The 22,231-nt window shown below is 40.0% G+C and overlaps 1 protein-coding gene across 2 annotated transcripts in view; it reads right to left on the reverse strand.

Annotated features, from left to right (window-relative positions):
• baiap2l1a (BAR/IMD domain containing adaptor protein 2 like 1a) overlaps positions 1-22,231 on the reverse strand; it is a 155,782-nt gene that overhangs the window by 125,605 nt on the left and 7,946 nt on the right. For both annotated transcript variants that reach the window (XM_043711357.2, XM_087997907.1), the window contains exon 3: positions 3,154-3,240. In XM_043711357.2, the coding sequence (XP_043567292.2) occupies positions 3,154-3,240 (87 nt within the window). The remainder of the gene's footprint in view (positions 1-3,153; positions 3,241-22,231) is intronic.

A 22,231-nucleotide genomic window follows, 5' to 3' on the forward strand; every position in this document is an offset into this window, starting at 1 on the left:
TCATTGTGTGTAAGGATACTAGTGAGAGTGGGCAGTGTCTTTTTGTGGCTAGTTGATGTTCATGTATCCTGGTGGCTAGATTTTTGCCTGTTTGTCCAATGTAGTGTTTGTTACAGTTCTTGCAAGGTATTTTGTAAATTATGTTAGTTTTGTCTGTTGTCTGCATAGGGTCTTTCAAGTTAATTAGCTGCTGTTTTAATGTGTTGGTGGGCAACCATGATGCTAAGAGGTCTGAGTAGTCTGGCAGTCATTTCCAAGATGTCTTTGATGTAGGGGAGAGTGGCTAGGGTTTCTGGATGTGTTTTGTCTGCTTGTTGGGGTTTGTTCGGCCACGGGTTGGTGTGATTGATTGGTGGCGGTGTCCCAGAGATATTCTCTAAAGTGCTCTGCGAGAAGATGTAGAGGAGACCGCATTAGGAGCAACGGATACAATAAATGGTGTGTGTGGAAGTGCAGGTGAAACTCTGATGGATGTGGAAGGCTCCTTTGGGGCCTTGGATGGAGGTAAGGGAGGTGGTGTGGGCACAGGTTTTGCAATTCCTGCGGTGGCAGGGGAAGGTGCCAGGAGGGAAGGGTGGCTTGTTAGGGGGCATGGACCTGACCCCAGGTAGTCACAGAGGGAACAGTCTTTGCGGAAAGTGGATAGGGGTAGCGAGGGAAATATATCCCCGGTGGTAGGATCTTTGTTGGCTACGTAGAACAGTCCATCTTCCAGAGTTACACCGTCACCATTCCCCACCTCTTCCTTCTCTACATTGACGACTGCATCGGCGCCACCTCGTGCTCCCACAAGGAGGTCGAACAGTTCAACAACATCACCAACATATTTCACCCTGACCTTAAATTCACCTGGACCATCTCTGACACCGTCATCCCCTTCCTGGAGCTCTCCATCTCCATCCACAAGGACCGACTCAACACTGATTTTTTTTTTTTTACAAACCCACCGACTCCCACAGCTACCTGGATTACATCTCCACCTGCAAAAATGCTTTCTTGTATTTCCAATTCCTCCACCTTCGCTGTATATGCTCCCAGGAGGACCAGTTCCACCATAAAACACATCAGATGGCTTCCTCCTTTAATGGAGAAAGTGAGGTCTGCAGATGCTGGAGATCAAAGTTGAAACTTTATTGCTGGAACAGCACAGCAGGTCAGGCAGCATCCAGGGAACAGGAGATTCGACGTTTCGGGCACAGGCCCTTCTTCAGGAATGAGCAGAGAGTGTTCAGCAGGAGAAGATAAAAGGTAGGGAGGAGGGACTTGGAGGAGGGGCGTTGGAAATGTGATAGGTGATGAAATCCTCCTTTAATGACCAAAATTTCCCCTTCCACGTGGTTGAAGATCCCCTCCAACGCAATTCATCCACTTCCCGCACCTTCGTCCTCGGACCCCACCCTCCAACTGCAACAAGGACAGAATCCCCCTGGTCCTCACCTTCCACCCCACCAACATAAATCGCATCATCCGCCGACATTTCTGCCACCTACAAACTGATCCCACCACCAGGGATATATTTCCCTCCCCACCAGTATCTGCTTTCGGCAAAGACAGTTCCCTCTGCGAATATCTTGGCTGGTCCACACCCCCTAACATGCCACCCTCCCCTCCTGGTACCTTCCCCTGCCACTGCAGGAATTGCAAAACCTGTGCCCACACCTCCCCCTTATTTCCGTCCTAGGCCCCAAAGGAGCCTTCCACATCCAGAGTTTCATCTGCACTTTCACATGTCACTTATTATATCCGTTGCTCCTGATGCTGTCTCCTCTACATTGGGGAGACTACACGCCTTCTCGCAGAGCGCTTTAGAGAACATCTTCGGGACACCCACACCAAATCAACCCCACCACCCCATGGCTGAACATTTCAATTCCCCCTTGGCCGAGGACATGCAGGTCCTGGACCTCCCTCACCATCTGACGCCTGGAGGAAGAATGCCTTATCTCACGCCTTGGGACCCTTCAACCCCAGGGCATCAATATGGACTTCACCAGTTTCCTCATTTCCCCTCCCCCACCTTACTCCAGTTCCAACCTTCCAACTCAGCACCACCCTCATGACCTGTCCCGTCTGTCAATCTTCCTTCCCACCTATCAGCTCCACCCTCCTCTCCAACCTATCACCTTTACCTCCACTTCCACCCACCTATTGCACTCTCACTACCTTCTCCTCAGCACCACTCCCCTCCCATTTATCTCCTCACCGGAGGCTCCCAGCCTCATGCTTGATGAAGGGCTCTGCCCCGAAACGTCGATTTTCCTGCTCCTCGGATGCGGTCTGACCTGCTGTGCTTTTCCAGCAACACACACTCAACTCAGGATTGTCTATCTCTACTTTAATACTTCTACCTACAGATTTTACTCAGAACATTTTACAGCAAAGCCATCCATAAAAAATGTAAAGCATACTTCACAATGCAAACATTTAATTGCACTTTAAAAGAGCATGAATGCACAATAAACTTTATCCTAAAACAATCCAGGGTATAATATTGACTTGTTCTTTTCCACAAGCACTCCAGTTGAAATGGTGCGACACACTACCCTACTTTTTTTCAGTTTAAAAATCACACAACACCAGGTTATAGTCCAACAGGTTTAATTGGAAGCACACTATCTTTTGGAGCGTCGCTCCTTCATCAGGTGGTAGAAAGAGCAACACTCCGAAAGCTAGTGTGCTTCCAATTAGACCTGTTGGACCATAACCTGGTGTTGTGTGATTTTTAACTTTGTACACCCCAGTCCAACACCGGCATCTCCAAATCATAACTACTTTTAAAAAAGTCATTCATCAACTTTTGTGAAGTTAATTAATAACTATGTTTTAGGTTTAGCATAAAGATTAGAAATAATGATTAAATAACCTATTTAAAATCAATTTGAGGAGTATTATTAAAAACACAGTGATACCATACCATCCTTGACTGACACCATAAAGCAGAAACTAACTGATCATTCATCATTTTTATTTGTTAGTCTACTAAAACTATTTGCAGGTTTGCCTGCAACAGTGCTTTAATTGTAAAATAAATTGATAAGTGAAACACCAAGATATTCTTGACACAAGATACTTTATGAACACAATTCATTTGTTTATATCCCTGTAAATCAAACTGATGTATAAAATGCATTCATTGGTTCACATATACTTTACCTAGCTCTTTGGAAACTGGTGATTGGGAGCTCAATTCTGCCAATTTTGAAATGCCGTCAAAGTAGGTTTTTCCTGCGGCCACCATAGCTGTTAAAATAAAAAATTTAAACAAACCATAGTTATTTGTTTAGAAAACAATCTCAAATTTTTGTTCTAAAAGATAAAAAAGTTAACCAAAATAACAGAACTGAAGGTGCTTGAGATCTGAAACCAAATCGGAAATTTTGCTGGTGAAATTCAGCAGGTCTGGCAGCATCAGTGGAATGAAAGCAGAGTTAATGTTATGAGTCCAGTGACACATCAGAGATGAAGAAGAGTCAACTCTACTTTCTTGCATGGATACGCCATCAATTTCTGCTTTTGTTTCAGGTTGATCAAAACTGGAATTATATCAAGTAAAGACAACTATTCTATTCCGGTAATTCACTTTAGTCAAGTAATTGCATTTTCCCATTAGTGGCAAGGTAATATTATACAATTTAAAAACCAGCTCTTTCAACTCCTCCATATTCCAAGTTTAAGGCTGCAAGTAAATATGGCTATGAATGGTCAAAATGGATAATTAGACCAGCTTTGAAAAACCAGTTATGCACAGCAGTAGAAAAGCATACATTTGCATCTCAGAACAATACAGCACAAGAACAGGCCCTTCAGTTCTCCAAGCCTGTATCAACATATTTTGCCCTTCCATATTGAAACTGTCTCTACCTTCAGGATCCGTATCCTTCTATTCCTTTCCTATTCATGTATTTGTCCAGTTGCTTCTTGAATGTTGTTGTGTCTGTTTCCACCATCTCCTCTGCCAACACGTTCTAGGCACTCACCATCCTGTGTGTGAAAGCATGCTTTGCACATCTTTTAAACTTGCTCCCTCACACCTTGAACGCATGTCCCCTAGTAATTGACCCCTCCACCCTGAGAAAATGTCTCATACTTTCCATTCTATCCATGCCATTCACAATCTTATAAACTTCTATCCAGTCACCCCTCAACGTCCTGCATTCCAGTGAAAACATATCCAGTTTATCCAATCTTTCTTCAAAGCTAAAAATTCCACATACCAGGCAACATCCTAGTAAACTTTTTCTGTACCCTCTCCAAAGCATCCACATCCTTCTGATAGTGTGGTGATCAGAACAGTACACAATACTCCATGTGGGATCTAACTAATGTTCTATAAAGCTGCAACATAACTTGTCTATCCTTATACTCAATGCCCCTTCCAACAAAGGCAAGCATGCTATAAGCCTTTTGTTTAAAACTACCTCCTCTACCTTCGCTGCCACCTTCAGTGATCTGCAGATCTGCACATCCAGATCCTTCTGCATATCAATACTCCTAATCATTCTGCCATTCACTGTATAATTTCCATCTGTACTTGACCTTCCAAAACGCATCTCATTTGTCCAGATTAAACGCCATCTGTCATTTTTCTGCCTATGCCTCCAACTGACCTACATCCTGTTATATTCTGACAATCCTCCTCACTATCCACAACTCAACCAATATTTGCCTCATCCACAAACTTGCTAATTAGACCAACTAGGTTTTCCTCCAAATCATGTATGTAGACAACAAACAGCAGAAGTCCCAGGACTGATCCCTGTGCAACACCACTAATCTCAACCCTCCATTCCAAAAACGTCCTTCTACTGCTACCCTCTTTCTCTGTATCCATTTTACCAGCTCAGCCAATATCATGTGACTTCACCTTCTGTTCCAGTCTGCCATGAGGACTTTGTCAAAGGCTTTATTAGACACAACATCAACCACATTTCCCTCTAATCATCTTCGTCATCTCAAAAAACTCATTCAAGTTAGTGAGGCATGACATTCCCTGCACAAAACCAGAATGTCTAATGTTAATAAATCCATTTGCTTCACTGGGTTTTGTGTACATGTTATAAATTTGAAAGTTGTATTCTTATCATGTGTTTTCCAGGCTGTTCATTGTTATTTCACAATTTATCTTAGACAAACAAATATCAAATGAGAAAAGATTGGACCCTTCCATTTGACACCAAAAACAATTTCCACCCAAGATTATTTCAGGACGTAATATGACAAATGTACTAACATGGAAGCCTCCCAGGAGAAAAATAAATTTGTCTTCCTCATGCATATCAACCAGCCACATATTTCCAGTTTGCGCCATCAAAAGTGGCAATGCCTCTAGCTGCCAAGGCCTCCCGAGTTCTGGAATTCTCTCCCCCAAGCTCTCTCCTCATCTTTCTTCCTTTAAAGCATTCTTTAAAAACCTATCTCCTTCCACCAAACTTTGGGTCATTGGTCTTAATATCTTTTGCGGCTTGCTACATTTTTGTTCAATAATGCACTTGTGAAGTATTTTGAGATGTTTTACTATGTAAAGCGCAATGTAAATAGTACTTTTTTGCATTTTCTTCTCTATGTTAATGCCTTTAATTTTTTAATAGTACTTTGTCAATTCAACAATCAGAGAAAAGGATTTTTGAGTAAATTAAAATCAGAAAAAAAAGTCCTAATGTAAAACAGAGAAAACAGCTACTGCTGTATTTAAAACATAAAATTTTGGGTAGTTTTTTTTAAAAATCATGTGAAATATACAATCATCACCCTTTCCAATCATACAAATTTATAGAGTAACACACCCATCAGATAATTGGGAAGTACTATAACACTGGAACAGAAACTGATAAAGATCAGTGCAAATTCCTTTAATCAAGGCAAATCTCAGTTTCTCTGCAAGTCCATTTGGCAAAGTAGTTTCAACAATGTGCAAAAGGAAGTGATAATTTTTCTGGGCTGGGTCTCCTTTTAAATGAGCTTATAAAAAGTTTAAACAAGAGAGTTTATCACTACATGGCGTAAACTAGAGCTTTTAAAATTGGACAGTTTCCCTGTGGACTAGTAATATTGTCAAAAAGCATTATGAAAAGAATTTAAAATTAAATCTTCTAAAAATTCCAATCTTTAAAGTATGTCATTTTTTAAAATTAACCCCAGTTTTCTAATTTTGTCCAATGAGAATATTAAACCTATTTGGAATTTTTTTTTCCTTAGGTTTTACTGCAACTCAATTATAATTAGAAAGGGACCTCTCGAACATGAGCAAGATACACTCCTGAGAACAGATACAAAAATTAAAGATTCTCCCTTGACAATAATCAGATGAGGAAGATTAGTTTATACGTATTTCAACCAAGAGATGTTAGTTTTTATTTCAAGTCCTACATGACCAATTTGATTCAAGAAATATATGAGCTAATGACAATGACTCTGAAACTAAGTCATAATGGTGGGAAGCTCATGTCTTCCTTAGGTAGCAGTGTGCACCATCTTTTTGATGTTACAATCTTTTCTTGCACCTCTTGAAAGGAAGAGAGAAACAAGAAAGAAAATCAATTACTTGCACTTGTCTGAAAAAGAATCAGAACAAACACACACCCACAAACAAGCCACATTTACTTTTTAACGTCATAACTTGTGATCTTTACACTTGGAGGTCGGTTCGAGAAACCAGTCTTTATCTCCTATGTAACATCAAATACTTTCAGATCTTGTGTCTCCAAGTCAGCACAATAGTCCACTCTGAGAAATTGGATCATCAGTTTCCATAATTTTCTGGGTGCAATTACACTGCTAATATAATTACATTGCTTGTGTTGATGAGAAGTGGTCTCAGGTTTACTTCATCACTAAACCTGTACTGTGCAATGTGGGCATTAAAGCCTGTCCAGGCTTTGAAGTGAAAATCCAAAGGAGCCTTATTTTACCTTGTTCTAGTGTGAAGTTAGGCCCTAGCTCTAGATTCAAGCTGTGTAAGATTGATGCAAAGTAAAACCACCACAGTTGTAGTATAAATGTACATTGATAACTTGCTAATACAATACTAAAGTCCAGTCCTAGAATGAAAGCCACAATAATCAAAAAAGATTGATGTTTTTCATTCTGCCTATGAAAGTGTTCGGAAACAAGGTGACATAATTTGACCAGCTTGCTTCTTAATAAAATGCTATAATTCTGTCAAATTTCATAATGTTAAATTTAATCCCAGGTAGCTCACTGGGTTAAAATGAAGTTACACAACTTCATTTTACAAAGATTCGAGGGTAGCTACAAACGAACTTCCTCATACTGATCACCTACCAAAGCCCAGACTTCCCAAGCATGTATTTTGGCCATATAGAAAACTTACTCAGGCTTCAGAATGCCTTGTTTGGACTTTGTCTCTTCAGATTGGCTATATCAACACTTTTGGGGAAAAACTTTTTAGAGGAAGGCCGCAAGATTGATCCCCAATTTGTAACATCTTTATAAACAGCAATTGAACAGAACTCCACATTCAGGTAGGTACATATTTAGCCTAAATTTAAAATTAAATCATATTACTTCTCTAGGCCAAAGCATTGTGCAATCAAGTTCTTTGAAGCATACATAGTTTCAGTTGCAGTGTAGGTAATGCAGTTGCCAACATGTCCACAGCAAGCTTGCACAACAGCCAGTTAATCTTTTTTAGTGATGTTGGCTGTGGGTTAGATATTGACCAAAAGGGCAAGGATAATGCCCTCGCTCTTCCTCAATATTGCTTCATGGGATCCTATATACTATCCGATAGCACAAATTAGGCTTCAGTTCAATGTCTCATTTGAAAGCTAGCATCGCCAGCAGTGCTTCATTTCATGAGCATTATATTATCAGCCTAAACTCTCATGCACAATCTCTATTGGACTTTTGCCTACCACTCAGAAGGTTGTAGGTTTGAGTGCTTTCCACTAAGCCACAGCAGGTAGTTTGTTTCAATTGAATGAATTAAGAAGGTTAAGGCTTGACTCAAGGATAGATCATAGAAGGCATTTTCCACAGAATATTGGTCTTCTAAAACATGTTGCCAGTTCATGCAGCAGAGGGACTGGAATTGCCAAATTTCATCAAGTGAGAGCTGGACCTGGTCCTAGCTGGGGCAGAAATTACCTTGTAAGGGAAGGTCAGTACTGATAACATTGTCATGCAAGATTAATCTCCTTTGACTAGTTCTGATAGTTTAAGAGGTGGGTAGCAGTCAAGAGGCAGGTTCAGATTGCATCCAGCCCACTATCTTAACAATGATTTTCACCAACCCCAGGTAATGATTTTGGGTGGGATGAAAATGTATCAGAATGGACTAGCCAAGAATCACAACTTCATAGGACAGCCTGGGTGGACCACAGTGTATTTTTCTACCAGTCAAGATTTGTATGTTTGTAAAACAAAACCAAATTGCTTTGATTACCTTGAATTGTTAAAAAGAAATGTTCTTGCTTTTTGAGAAATTAAGTAAAACAAAAGATTTAAATGGGTAATATTTTCTAACTGACAATCTAAATAATATTATGGCATCATTTGAAAACAATTCAGATGGATAGACACAAAAAAATGGACAGTGATGAATAAATTCAATACAAATATTGAAGCACTCCATGTGTACCAGCAATAAATTATTAAATAACAGATTTACACCAACAGCAAGAAGCATTTCTCTAACGTACGTTTCATTCAACACTAAACTACCTATATACATAAGCTATATATTATCAGAAAGGTGAGCACAGGCAATCTGCAACAATAGTTACATCGACACTGGACTTGGTAAGGCAAATTACCAGAAAGATCACTTGAATTAGATAGGGATATGCAAATGATAAACATTGAAATTTAATAATTCCAAAATAAACTAATAATGACTTGCATTATAAACTAAATTAACTGAATATTTATGGCAAGACAAATCCTTTTGCCCACTTTCAAAATGCCAGGGTAACTCATAATTCAATTTGGAGCTGTTATAATTATGTTAATAATACTGATGTGCGACAATTGTCCATTGTTACCTCACAGGACTGACTAAATGCAAACTAATGTTGTTTGTGTTCGAAACAGAATTCAGATGGGCAAACACTACAAATGTAAATGAGAAATTTTTGCACAAGTCTGAGTCTTGCCGAAATTCAAGTGATGAATATTTGCAGGATTTCAAATAGGTGTCCACTTTTAAAACCAAAATATTAATAGCTTTGAATAGACATTATCAGCAAAACAGAATATTCTAACGCCGACAAGAACCTCTTCTGGTGCCATTTCCCCTCCTGCACACCCCACAATTAAAACATCCTAAAATCAAACTGTCCCATCTTGGCTGAGGTCACTGGAGCACATACTAATGTGGCTTTCAGCCTCAAATAGTATGAAAGAATAACTTTTAGCATTTTATGCTTATTTTATTCCAAATCACTGCACTGATACCAAGTAATGCCATGTAAAATGTAGAATTACAAGTGTCATACGGAGGGTGTAATATTGTTTATATTCTTTATTTACCAATTTTATATGCAAACACAAAGTTTACATAAACATGTTCTGCAACAAGGCAAGTATCTTATTGCAATCAGACCAACAGGATGTGGGGACTCAAGCAATACAGCGCGTGACACCAGTGGGTACAATGTTCTAATTCAGAAGGGAAAGATGTAAAACATAGAACATTACAGCGCAGTACAGACCCTTCGGCCCTCAATGTTGCACCGACCTGTAAAATTAATCTGATGCCCATCGAACCTACACTGTTCCATTATTATCCATATGCCCATTTAAATGCCCTTAACGTCAACGAGTCTACTACTGTTGCAGGCAGACCGTTCCATGCCCCTACTGAGCAAAGAAACTACCTGGATATCTGTCCTAAATCTATCACCCCTCAATTTAAAGCTCTGTTCCCTTGTGTTGGCCTTCACCAGAGGAAAATGGTTCTTGCTGTCCAATCTATCCAACCCTCTGATTATCTTTTATGTCTCGATTAAGTCACCTCTCAACTTTCTTCTCTCAAACAAAAACAGCCTCAGTTCCCTCAGCATTTCCTCATAAGACCTTCTTTTCATACCAGGCAACATCCAGCAAATCTTCTCTGAACCCTTGCCAAAGCTTCCACATCCTTCCTATGATGCAGTGACCAGAACTGCAAGCAACACTAGGTGCAACCTTACCAGTATCTTGTACAATTGAAGCATGACCTAGTGGCTCCGAAACTCAATGCCCCTACCAATAAACGACAACACACCATATGCCTTCTTAACAACCGTACCAACCTGGGTGGCAACTTTCAGGGGTTTATGCACCTGAACACAGATCTCTGTTCATCTACACTGCCAAGAATTTTACCATTCGCCCAGTATTCTGCATTCCTGTTTATTCTTCCGAAGTGAACTACCTCACACTTTTCCGCATTAAACTCCATTTGCCACTTCTCAGCCCAGGTCTGCACCTTAACCCACAACATCTTTCAGGACTATCCACAACTCTATCTACCTTAGTGTAATCCGCAAATTTACTAAACCATCCTTCTACGTTCACCTCCAGATCATTTATAAAAGTGACAAAAAGCAGTGGCCCCTAAACAGATCCTTGCAGTATACTATTGGTAACTGAGCTCCAGGATGAACATTTCCCATCAACCACCACCCTCTGTCTTCTTTCAGCTAGCCAATTTCTGATCCAAATCACTAAACCGCCTTCAATCCCAAACTCCGTATTTTGTACAAAAGCCTACCGTGTGGAACTTTATCAAACGTCTTACTGAAGTCCATATACATCACATAAACCACCTTACCTTCATCCACCTTATTTGTCACCATCTCAAAGAACTCAAAAAGGTTAGTGAGGCATGACCTACCATTCACAAAACTATGTTGACTATTCCTAATCAAACATTCCTTTCCAAATGATTATAAATCCTATCTCTGACAACCTTTTCCAAAATCTTACCTACAACTGAAGTGAGGCTCACTGGCCTATAATTACCAGGGTTGTCCCAACTCCCCTTCATAAACAAGGGGGCAATATTTGCTATCTTCCAGTCTTCTGGCACTATTCCTGTTGACAATGATGACAAAGATCAAAGCCAAAGGCTCTGTAATCTCACCCCAGCTCCCCAGAGAATCAGAGGATAAATCCCATCCGGCCCTGGGGTTTTATCTATTTTCAGTCTTCCAAAACTGCTAAAACCTCCTCATTGTCAACCTGAATCCCATCTAATCTTGTAGCCTGGCTCTCCGTATTCTCACTAACACTGCCCATTTCCAATGTGAATACTGACAAAGTATTCATTAAGTGCTTCTGTTATATCCTCAGATTCCACCCACAACTTTCCACTATTACCTTTGATTGGCCCTAATCTTACACTAGTCATTCTTTTGTTCCTGATATACCTATAGAAGGCCTTAGGGTTTTCCTTGATCCTATCTGCCAACAACTTCTCATGTCCCCTCCTGGCTCTTCTTAGCCCTCTCTTTAGATCTTTTCTGGCTAACTTATAACACTCAAGCCCCCTAACTGAGCCTTCACACCTCATCCTCACACAAGCCACCTTCTTCCCCTTGACAAAAGCTTCAACCTCTTTAGTAAACCTTGGCTCCCCCTCTCGACAACAACCTCCCTGATAGGTATAAACTTGCAGGAGCTGTTCCTTGAATAAGCTCCACATTTCAAGAATGTCTATCCCCTGCAGTTTCCTTCTCCATCCTAAATCTCACCTAATCGCATCATAATTGCCTTTCCCCCACTTATACCTTTTTCCCTGCGGTATATACCTATCCCTGCACATTGCTATTGTAAACATAACTGAATTATGGTCACTATCGCCAAAGTGCTCACCAACCTTCAAATCTAATACCGTGTCGGGTTCATTCCCCAGTACCAAATCCAATACAACATCGCCCCTTGTTGGCCTGTCTACATACTGTGTCAGAAAGCCTTCCTGCACACATTGAACAAAAACTGACCCATCTAAACTACATGAACTCTAGTATTCCCAGTCAATATTGGGAAAGTTAAAGTCCCCATAGCAACTACCTATCGAGATCATCTTTGCTATCCTTTCCTCTTCATCCCTGGAATAATTCGGAGGCCTATAGAAAACCTATCCTAACCGGGTGACCTCTCCTTTCCTGTTTCTAACCTCAGCCCAAACTACCTCAGCAGATGAGTCCTCAAACATTCTCTCAGCTGCTGTTATACTACCCTTGATTAACAATGCAACACCCCCACCTCTTTTACCATCTTCTCTGTTCTTGTTGAAACATCCAAATCCCAGAATCTGCAACAACCATTCCTGTCCTTCCTTTAGCTATGTCTCTGAAATGGCCACAACATCCAAATCCCAGGTACCAACCCATGCTGCAAGTTCATAGACCTTATTCCGGATGCTCCTGGCATTGAAGTACACACATTTCAAACAAACATCCTGATTGCCGGTGCCCTCTCGCGACCTTGTAAATCCATCCCGGACCTCACTACCCTCAACCTCCTGATTAATGGAACTACAATTCAGGTTCCCATCACCCTGCTGCATTAGTTTAAACTCCCCCGAACAGCATTAGCAATTCTCCCTCCTCAGGATATTGATACCCCTCTGGTTCAGATGCCCAGAAAGAGCTCCAATTATCCAAGAATCCAAAACCCTCCCTTCTGCACCATTACTGCAGCCATGTGTTCAGCTCCACTCTCTCCTTGTTCCTTGCATCACTAGTACGTGGCACAGGCAACAAACCAGAGATAACAACTCTGATTATTCTAGTCTGAGCTTCCAACCTAGCTCCCTGAATTTCTGCCTTAGATCCCCACCTTTATTCCTACCTATGTCATTGGTGCCTATGTGGACCATGAATTGGGGCTGCTCCTGCTCCCCCTCAAAGATCCCAAAACCACGATCAGAGACATCACGAACCCTGGCACCTGGGAGGCAACAAACCAATCATGAGTCTCTCTCATTTCCACAAAATCTCCTATCTGTCCCCTAACGACAGAATCCCCAATGACCAAAGCTCTGCCCCTCTTCCCCTTCCTTTCTGAGCAGCAGGGACAAACTCTGCACCAGAGACCTGTGCCCCATTGCTTACCCCTCGTAAGTCATCCCCCTCAACAGTAACCGGAACTGTATACTTATTGTTGAGGAGACCCACCACAGGAGATCCCTGCACTGCCTGCTGGTTCCCTTCCTACCCTGATGGTAACCCATCTACCTTCTTGTGGCTGTGGAGTAACTACTTCCCTCTAACTCCTCTCAATAACCCCCTCATGAATGATCCAGCTCCATCTGCAGTTCCCTAACACAGTTCTCAAGGAGCTGGAGTTGGGTGCACTTCCCATAAATGAAGTCAGCAGGGACACTAGAGGTGACCCTTACCTCCCACATACTGCATGAGGAACATTCAATTGCCTTAACCTCCATTCCTGCTATTCTAAACTCCCAAATTGACTGCTGAAAAAAAAGCAACACGAAAGAAGACACTTGTCATCTTACCAACTGACTCAACTTACAAATCACAACTATAACAACACAGGAATTGCATGTTAATAGTTTTAAAATTCTGATAAAATTACTAAATCATTTCAAGTAGAGATCATACATCTACAAGGGTGGGCCACTGACATTAAATGAATACCGATGCTATTCATGCATACTGTTGCGATGAAGGTCTATGATGTATTACTATTTGAAAACACAAGTTCTAAAACAGACAAAACGACATATAGATTTAAGTTTAATTTATATTTCTACCATATTGATTAAATCAGGGAAGGACATAGTCTTCGTTTAATTTTTAAATTGTCAGTGATACACTGTTGTCTGGAATTTGTTTCAAAAGCCTTAAACTAATCTGGAAAGACCTTGAGGTGAATAGTTTAGTACTTTAAAATCCAGGATAAAAGAGACAAAGCAAAACTGGGCTTTGCCAAGAAACAATGTGTCCTATAACAGGGAGACAGAAACAAGTTTTCTTTCAGAAAGAGAGAGAACCAGCAGTGCAGTTAAGCAGTCTCCAAAATAGTCAGGTCATGGAATAGGAAATCCCACTTTAATGACAATCAACAGACAAGCTCCAGAAACAGAAGGCTGTGGGAAGGGAGTTTAAGAAACCCATGTTAAGAAATAAGTGAACCACTGCAGTTTATTTCAGGGTCTCAGAAGAAACTTGAACAAAAAAAAAGTCTTATCAAGTGAATTTAGGGATTTTGCAGCAAAAACAAAAAGTATAGCCATGCCCCCAACCAAGGGGTTTTAAAGTGCAAACAGGGTAACCCTCCAATCAAGTTTGAGTATCTGTAAGATTGTTGTGGAGGGTATTTTCTGATATTTGTAATAAGACCTTTTTAAATAGTACTTAAATTGTGTAAGATAATGTATGTTTTTGCTTTTATGTAATTTGTTTTTAATTGGCAGTCTTATGCATGTTCAGTTACTGACCAGTACTAAACAAACTGCAAGCAAAACTTATGGTCTATGAAGCTGGGTTTCATGCTGGCATTGAATTTGTCCAGTATTACTCTCAGCTCAGATTATAGTTATCTTTGAATTAGCCTCTCCAGTTGCTTTAACATAGGACTAGGCCATTCATCCTTTTGATATCAATATCATTATGGCTGATCATCCAACACACTACCCTATTTCTGCTTTCTCTCCCTACCCTTTGATCCCTTTTGCCCTCAAGAACTGTAACTCCAGGTTGAAAACATTCAACGTTTTGGCCCTTCACTGACCACAGATTCACCATTCTCTGGTTGAAGAAATTTTTCATCTAATTCTTACATGGCCTACCCCAAATCCTTGGACTGTGACTCATGGTTCTGGTCTCCCAGACCATCAGGAACATCCTCCCTGCATTTACCTTGTCTAGTCCTCATTGAATTTTAAAGGTTTGAGAGATTCTTCTCACTTTTCAAAACCCCAGTGAATATAGTTCTAACCAATAGTTTCTTTAGATTTTAGTTTCTATAGATTCCAGCAATCATCCTTCAGAAACATCCTTCCTCAGTTAAGACAAACAAAATTGCACATAATACTCCATTTATGATATCACCAAGGTACTGTATAATTGCAGCAAGACATTTTTGCTCCTGTATTTGAAAACATCTTGTTATGAAGGCCAACATACCACTTGTCACCTTCACTACCTGCTGCACCCGCATGCTCAATTTCAGCAACTGAACAGAACATATTGCCGGACTTTTGGATTAGCTTAAACCTATCCCCACACAATAAACACAAAGGATCGGCTTTTTGACTAAAATGCAAGAACTCAAAAAATAAGAAGCAGCCATACAGATTTTCAAGCCTAGTTGCTTTCAAACAATTGTGTAGTGATAGTCTATCCTATCACTACACAAGACAAGATTACACTGAAGTGGATGTCCTCTTTCCCCAGGATCAGCAATAGAGACCATGACATAGGACCATGCCAGTCTTGTCCAGGGTTGCTACCTGCTTCACTACAGTCCTAGCTGTCTGGAGGAATTTAAGAAGGTGGTCATAATCTCCTCCACTCTCACCATAGGTTCCATCGTCATCTCTCAAATTAGACCACAAAACAGGAGATGTTGTAGATTATTCAACCCATTAAGCCTGCTCTGCCATTACATGAGCTCAATTCAACTGTCCTGCCTTTTCCCTATAACCCTTAATTTTCTCCAATGGAAAAAAAACTCTCAACCTTGAATATACTTAATGACTCAGCTTCTTATTATCCCTTCTGGTCAAGAATTCCAGATTCATAATCCTTGGAGAGAAGAAGTTCCACTCTGTACTAACTGGGCAATCCCTTACTAAGAGATTCTTCCTTTAATCTTGAACTCCACAAGGAGAAACAACTTCTCAGCATCCAGCTGGGCAAGTACCCTAATAATTGTGTACATTTCAATAAGGTTGCCTCACATTCTTCTAAATTGCAAGGAGTACAGCCTTGATTCACTCAACTTCTCCCCCATACTCAGGATTAACCGAGTGAACCTTCTCTGGACTCCTCCTTATGCCAATATATCTTTCATTAATTTAGGGGACTAAAACTGATCACAATATTCCAGGTGTGGTCTGACTAGTGCCTTGTATAGTTTTTAGCAAGACTTCCTTAATTTTATACTTAATTTTCTTTGAAATAAAAGCCAACATTCCATTTGCCTTCTGTATTAATTGAATGCGATTTATGCACAAAGACTCAAATCCTGTATGCTATAGCTTTCGGTCTCTTCCTATTTAAATAATATTAAACTCCTCTATTCCTGCCAAAATGCATTACCTCACATTTCCCTACATTTTATTTTATTTCATCTACCAAGTTTTTGCCCACTCAAAATTGTGTATATTCCTCTTCAGACCGTCACCCTTACTGCTTGCCTTTCCATCTGTTTTTGTGTCACCTGCAAACTTGGCTATGGTACATTGGCTTTACTCATCCAAGTAATTAAAATAATTGTAAATGATTGTTGCGCCACACTGATCCTTGTGGCACTCCACTAGTTATAAACTGTCATTCTGAAACTGTCCCCTTACTTCAGCTCTGTCTTCTACAAATAAAGTTGCCTCACATTCATTTAAATTTCAATGAGTACAGGCCCAATTCATTCAACTTCTTCCCCATACCCAGGATCAACTTAATGAACCTTCTCTGGACTGTTTCTGATGCCAGTTAGCCAATCTATCCCCAACATCTTGGAACTTCATCTAATTAAGTAGTCTAACGTGTGGTACTTTATCAAACACTTTCTAGAAATCCAAACAACCGATACTAAGCTAACTGGCCTATAGTTACCTTTTATTTTTGTCTACTTCCCTTTTTGGATAAAGGTGTTAGGCTGGCAATTTTACAAACCTGCAGCACTTTTCCAGAATCCAAGTACACTTGGAACATTACAACTAGTGAATCCAGTATTTCTGTAGCTCTTTCTTTTAAAATCCTCAGATGCATTCCATCAGATCCAGCAGACTTAGATCAATCTTTAGCTTCATTAGTTTCCCAATACTTTTTCTCTAGTAATGGTGCAGTATTTATTTCCTATCCCCTTTTTGCCCCTTGATTACTTGGTATTTTGGAATGACATTTGTTTATTCTACCAAGGAGACTGATGCATAATATTTATTCTACTCCACCGCTTTTCCTGCTTTTTCATTATTTCCCCAGCTTCATTCCTGAAGGGGTCTACATTCACACTGGCCTCTTATTTTTATACATTTAAAGAAGCTTTTGTTGTGTATCTGGATATCACTTGTAAGTTTACCCTCAAAAGTTCATTTTCTCCCTTTATTTTTTGCCAGACTTCTTGCACGATTCTGCCAATTTCATCACAGCCCATGTTGTTCAAACCCCTACAAGATTTCACCCTGCATTTGTTTGCCTTCCAAAGTGAATAACCTCAGATTTTGCCACATTGTGCAAAGAATTGGCAGCTAACTACATTCACACAGCCTCTCCAAATCCCCTTGAAGAGTTTTTACATCTACCTTAATTCCCACTCCCAACTATTATTGTCATTTGTAAACTTAGGAATATTATGTTTAATTCCTGCACCAAAATCATTGATATAGCTATCCACTCCCCCAAACACTGATCATTCTAATCACAGCCCACTAACATGAAAAAGACTCAGTTATCCTACTGATTTTTTTGTCTGTAATCGATTCTTAATCCAGGCCTGTATATTTACGCCAATCAAATGTGCTCTACTGTTTATTAATCTCTTACATGGGATCTTAATCAAAAGTTTTTGAAAATTTAATAATATGTCGGATCCACTGTTTCTCCCTTGTCTAATCTACTAATTATATCCTCAAAGAAAAACTAACAGGTTCATTCAACATTATTTCCCCTTCATAAATTTATGTACACTCTGTCTAACCTTACTATTATCTTCTAAGTGTTCTGTTAGCACTTTTTTTAAAAAAAAAGAATCGATTCAAACATTTAGTACAGGACTATGGTTAGTCTAACAGTCTATACTCCCAGTTTTCTTTTTCTCTCCATACCTAAATTGTGGAGTTACATTTGCCACTTTCCATGAACTATTCCAGAATGTATCAATATTCAATCTGTCAAATTCAATGTATCTATTATCTCTAAAAGCCTTCTATTTCAACTCTTTAGATAATTGGAACTATCACGGTCTTTCAGTAATAGTAGCCGTTAATGAAGTAACTACTGAATTGCTCACCACTTAACTAGAGAGGTGTTGCGTGGATTGACCCATTTACCAATCAGCTATAATTTGTATTTGCAGTTTCAGCAGTGACACTTCCAATGCAAGGAAGAATCTGGCAAATTACTCAGCCACAAATCAACTTGGAAAGTAGCACATCAGGTTTTGACTAGAACTAGGGGAACTTAGAGCAAAACAAGAAGAGTCTCTTGTGATGCGGTGGTAATACCCCTACCCTTGGATTGAAACACCTTGGCTCAAGTCCCACCTGCTCCAGAGGTTGTAGTAACATCTCTGAACAAATAGATTAGAAAAATAGGTTAATAAGAGAAAAACAAGAACAGCTATGAGATTTTAAAAAATGTATCACTGAAGAAATGAAAGACAAAGCTTTAACTTAAGAGTGGAAGCAATGATGTTCAAGAGAGTTCAGTGATACAAAGACAGCAGAGTTAATAGACATTAAAACAAGACAACTAGTCAGGGGATAGGCTGCTTTAAGTAATAGCTGAAAATGTGTTGCTGGAAAAGCGCAGCAAGTCAGGCAGCATCCAAGGAACAGGAGAATCGACGTTTCGGGCATAAGCCCTTCTTCAGGAAGCCCTTCTTGCTTTAAGTAATAGCATATATGTAGCTATTTGATGTTTTTCAAAAACCAAAAAGCCATCCTTTCCACCTGTAGAATATCAAGGAGCATTTCAGAATTTTTTATTAAAATGTAGAAATACATACCTGAACTTTGATCGTTACTTTGTAAAAAAAAAACAAAATGCTGTCTTGCAAATCATACTATTTCTGCTGATATTATCCTAGTTGTTCATGTCATCCTAGATGATTATGTTATTTTAAAAGTCAATCTCTTTCACCTACTCACCAGTTTTGCTTCTTAAGTTTGCTTTTGTTCCCTCCCAGTTTATTTTTCCCAAGTTGGCAAAAAATTTAGATAATTGCTCCACCATAAATTTTTAGTACATTTGATAAGTTTCTTTATTTTGTTTTTGTGTGAAGTCCTTCCTTACATTTTCATTATTGTTTTCTGGCTTGGGAAACACTTCAAGGATTCTGTACTGAAGGTAAAAATCACAGCACCAGGTTATAGTCCAACAGGTTTAATTGGAAGCACACTAGCTTTCGGAGCGACGCTCCTTCATCAGGTGATTGTGGAGGGCTCGATCGTAACACAGAATTTATAGCAAAAATTTGCAGTGTGATGTAACTGAAATTATACATTGAAAAATTGATTGTCTGTTAAGCCTTTAATCTGTTAGAATACAGTGATAGTTTCACTTCTTTCATGTGTAAATTACAAAACCTTTTTTTTTTAAAGTTGCATTCTCGGGTTCGCTGTTAACAATGGTGATAGCTAGACAATATGTTGAAGGTGTTAGCTCCCTGTGTTCTCTGTCTATGACCTGATGTTTAGATTGATTCTAATCTAAAAAGTGAGATAACCGAGTTTTACATAAATTCATGCAGTTTTTGAGCTCAGAGTTCTACATGAATGTATGCAGTTTTTGAGCAAAGTGCAATGTAACTCTGCAAGTACAAATTCACCACACAAAATATATGCGTGCATGTGGGTCTTTGTCTGTCTGTCTGGGGTGGGTGTTGTGAGTGAGAGAGAGTGAGAGAGAGTGAGAGAGAGTGCGAGAGTGCGAGAGTGCGAGAGTGCGAGAGTGCGAGAGTGCGAGAGTGCGAGAGTGCGAGAGTGCGAGAGTGCGAGAGTGCGAGAGTGCGAGAGTGCGAGAGTGCGAGAGTGCGAGAGTGCGAGAGTGCGCGAGAGTGCGCGAGAGTGCGCGAGAGTGCGAGAGTGCGCGCGCGCGCGAGAGAGAGTGTGTGTGAGAGAGTGTGTGAGAGAGAGAGTGTGAGAGAGAGAGAGAGAGAGAGAGTGTGAGAGAGAGAGAGAGAGGAGTGTGAGAGAGAGAGAGGAGTGTGAGAGAGAGAGAGAGAGTGTGAGAGAGAGAGAGAGAGAGAGTGTGTGTGAGAGAGAGAGAGAGAGTGTGAGAGAGAGAGTGTGAGAGAGAGAGAGTGTGAGAGAGAGAGTGTGAGAGAGAGAGTGTGAGAGAGAGAGAGTGTGAAGAGTGTGTGTGAGAGTGTGCGTGTGTAGTGAATGCAGAGTGTCTTAAGTCTGTGAGGGGGTGCATGTGTGGGAGTGTGTGTGTGGGTGTCTGTGTGCGCATCTGTGTGTACCTGTGTCCGTGTGTATGTGAAAGTCTGTGTGTATAGGAATATCTGTGTGTGTGTGTGTAGTGCAATGGGGATCACCTGTAATGTGACATGAACCCAAGGTCCCGGTTGAGGGCCTCCCTATGGGTACCGAACTTTGCTCAAAGACCCACATGCACACATATTTTGTGTGGTGAATTTGTACTTGCAGAGTTACATTGCACTTTGCTCAAAAACTGCATACATTCATGTAGAACTCTGAGCTCAAAAACTGCATGAATTTATGTAAAACTCGGTTATCTCACTTTTTAGATTAGAATCAATCTAAACATCAGGTCATAGACAGAGAACACAGGGAGCTAACACCTTCAACATATTGTCTAGCTATCACCATTAACCCGAGAATGCAACTTTAAAAAAAAGGGTTTTGTGATTTACACATGAAAGAAGTGAAACTATCACTGTATTCTAACAGATTAAAGGCTTAACAGACAATCAATTTTTCAATGTATAATTTCAGTTACATCACACTGCAAATTTTTGCTATAAATTCTGTGTTACGATCGAGCCCTCCACAATCACCTGATGAAGGAGCGTCGCTCCGAAAGCTAGTGTGCTTCCAATTAAACCTGTTGGACTATAACCTGGGGTTGTGTGATTTTTAACTTTTTACACCCCAGTCCAACACTGACATCTCCAAATCATGCATACTTAAGGTACTTTGCCTTCTCATATCATTTTTTGATGTAGGCATGGTGCCAAAACAAAAAATAACACCATGCTTAGGTTATAAATTTAATTAGGTTTTTAAGCAGGTTTTCTGGACCTCAATTTCTAGATTTGGTAAGCAAAGTTATTCTCAGCATACTTTAATTTTAGCTACACTGGCAAGAAAGCCAGGGGGAAATACGAAAAATTTAAATTTAGACTTTCACTGCACCGTTGAAAGGTGTACCGTGGGAGACTTTTCACAAGATCAAAGGATTCATCATTTGAAAGCAATTTAGGAAGATCAACAGTAGTGTTATGTTAATTAGATGATGTACACACTGTACATTTAGAATTCTAATGAACATCTTTAAAACAGTTGTATTATATGACATACAATTGCAATTATCCTATTCCTGCACAGTGATAAGTAGAATTATGACCACCTAACATTGTTGTTCCAAATTTGCCAACAAGCTGTGGCAATACTAAATATAGAGTCTTGGGTCATACAACATGGAAATGTGGACCCTTTGTTCCACGTTGACCATTGATTTGCTGAAGAAAATTGACAGTGAGTAAAATGCTTGGTAAGGGAAAAGACAAACAATATTTTATATAAAAGCTCCCAACCCCAGGGCAGTACAAACAATTTAGAGCCAGTCTATAATTTTTGAGATATTGCCATAACTGGAAATCATGTAAGCAAATGCACATACACACTCTCCAACAGTAGAGGTATAGATTTGGCACACGCCCATTGTTCTCTTTACTCTTGTAATGGGATACAAGCACCACTGGCAAGGCCTACATTTGTCATCTACCAAATAACTTGCTAGGCATTACAGGCAGCAGTTCAGTCAACCACATTGGTATGGGTTTGGAGTCAGACTGGGCAAAGTTGACAGATACCTTTCCCCAAGAGACGTCAGTGAACCAACCAGATTTTCTTTTTTAAAACAGCTGTCTTTGGTCACCACTTCTGAGACTAGCTTTTTTAATTCCAGATTTTATTGTTTGAAGTTAAACTCAACCACCTGCCCTTGTGGAGATTATTCAAAATCTATCCCACCTTTAGCATGGTAAATTTGGAAAGCAAAATTGTTTACTGTTTTATGGGTGACAGACAGAACTACGTTCCAAAAGCAACTGACTGGGTGACGTATGTTAAATTTAAAAGCAGGGTAGTTGGTCATACAGACGCTGGGAGACTGTAAAATCATCTAAT

The sequence above is a fragment of the Chiloscyllium plagiosum genome, unplaced genomic scaffold (genome assembly GCF_037043375.1).
Source record: "Chiloscyllium plagiosum isolate Xiang-an unplaced genomic scaffold, Cpla_swu_hap1 HiC_scaffold_20, whole genome shotgun sequence".
Taxonomy (NCBI): Eukaryota; Metazoa; Chordata; class Chondrichthyes; order Orectolobiformes; family Hemiscylliidae; genus Chiloscyllium; species Chiloscyllium plagiosum.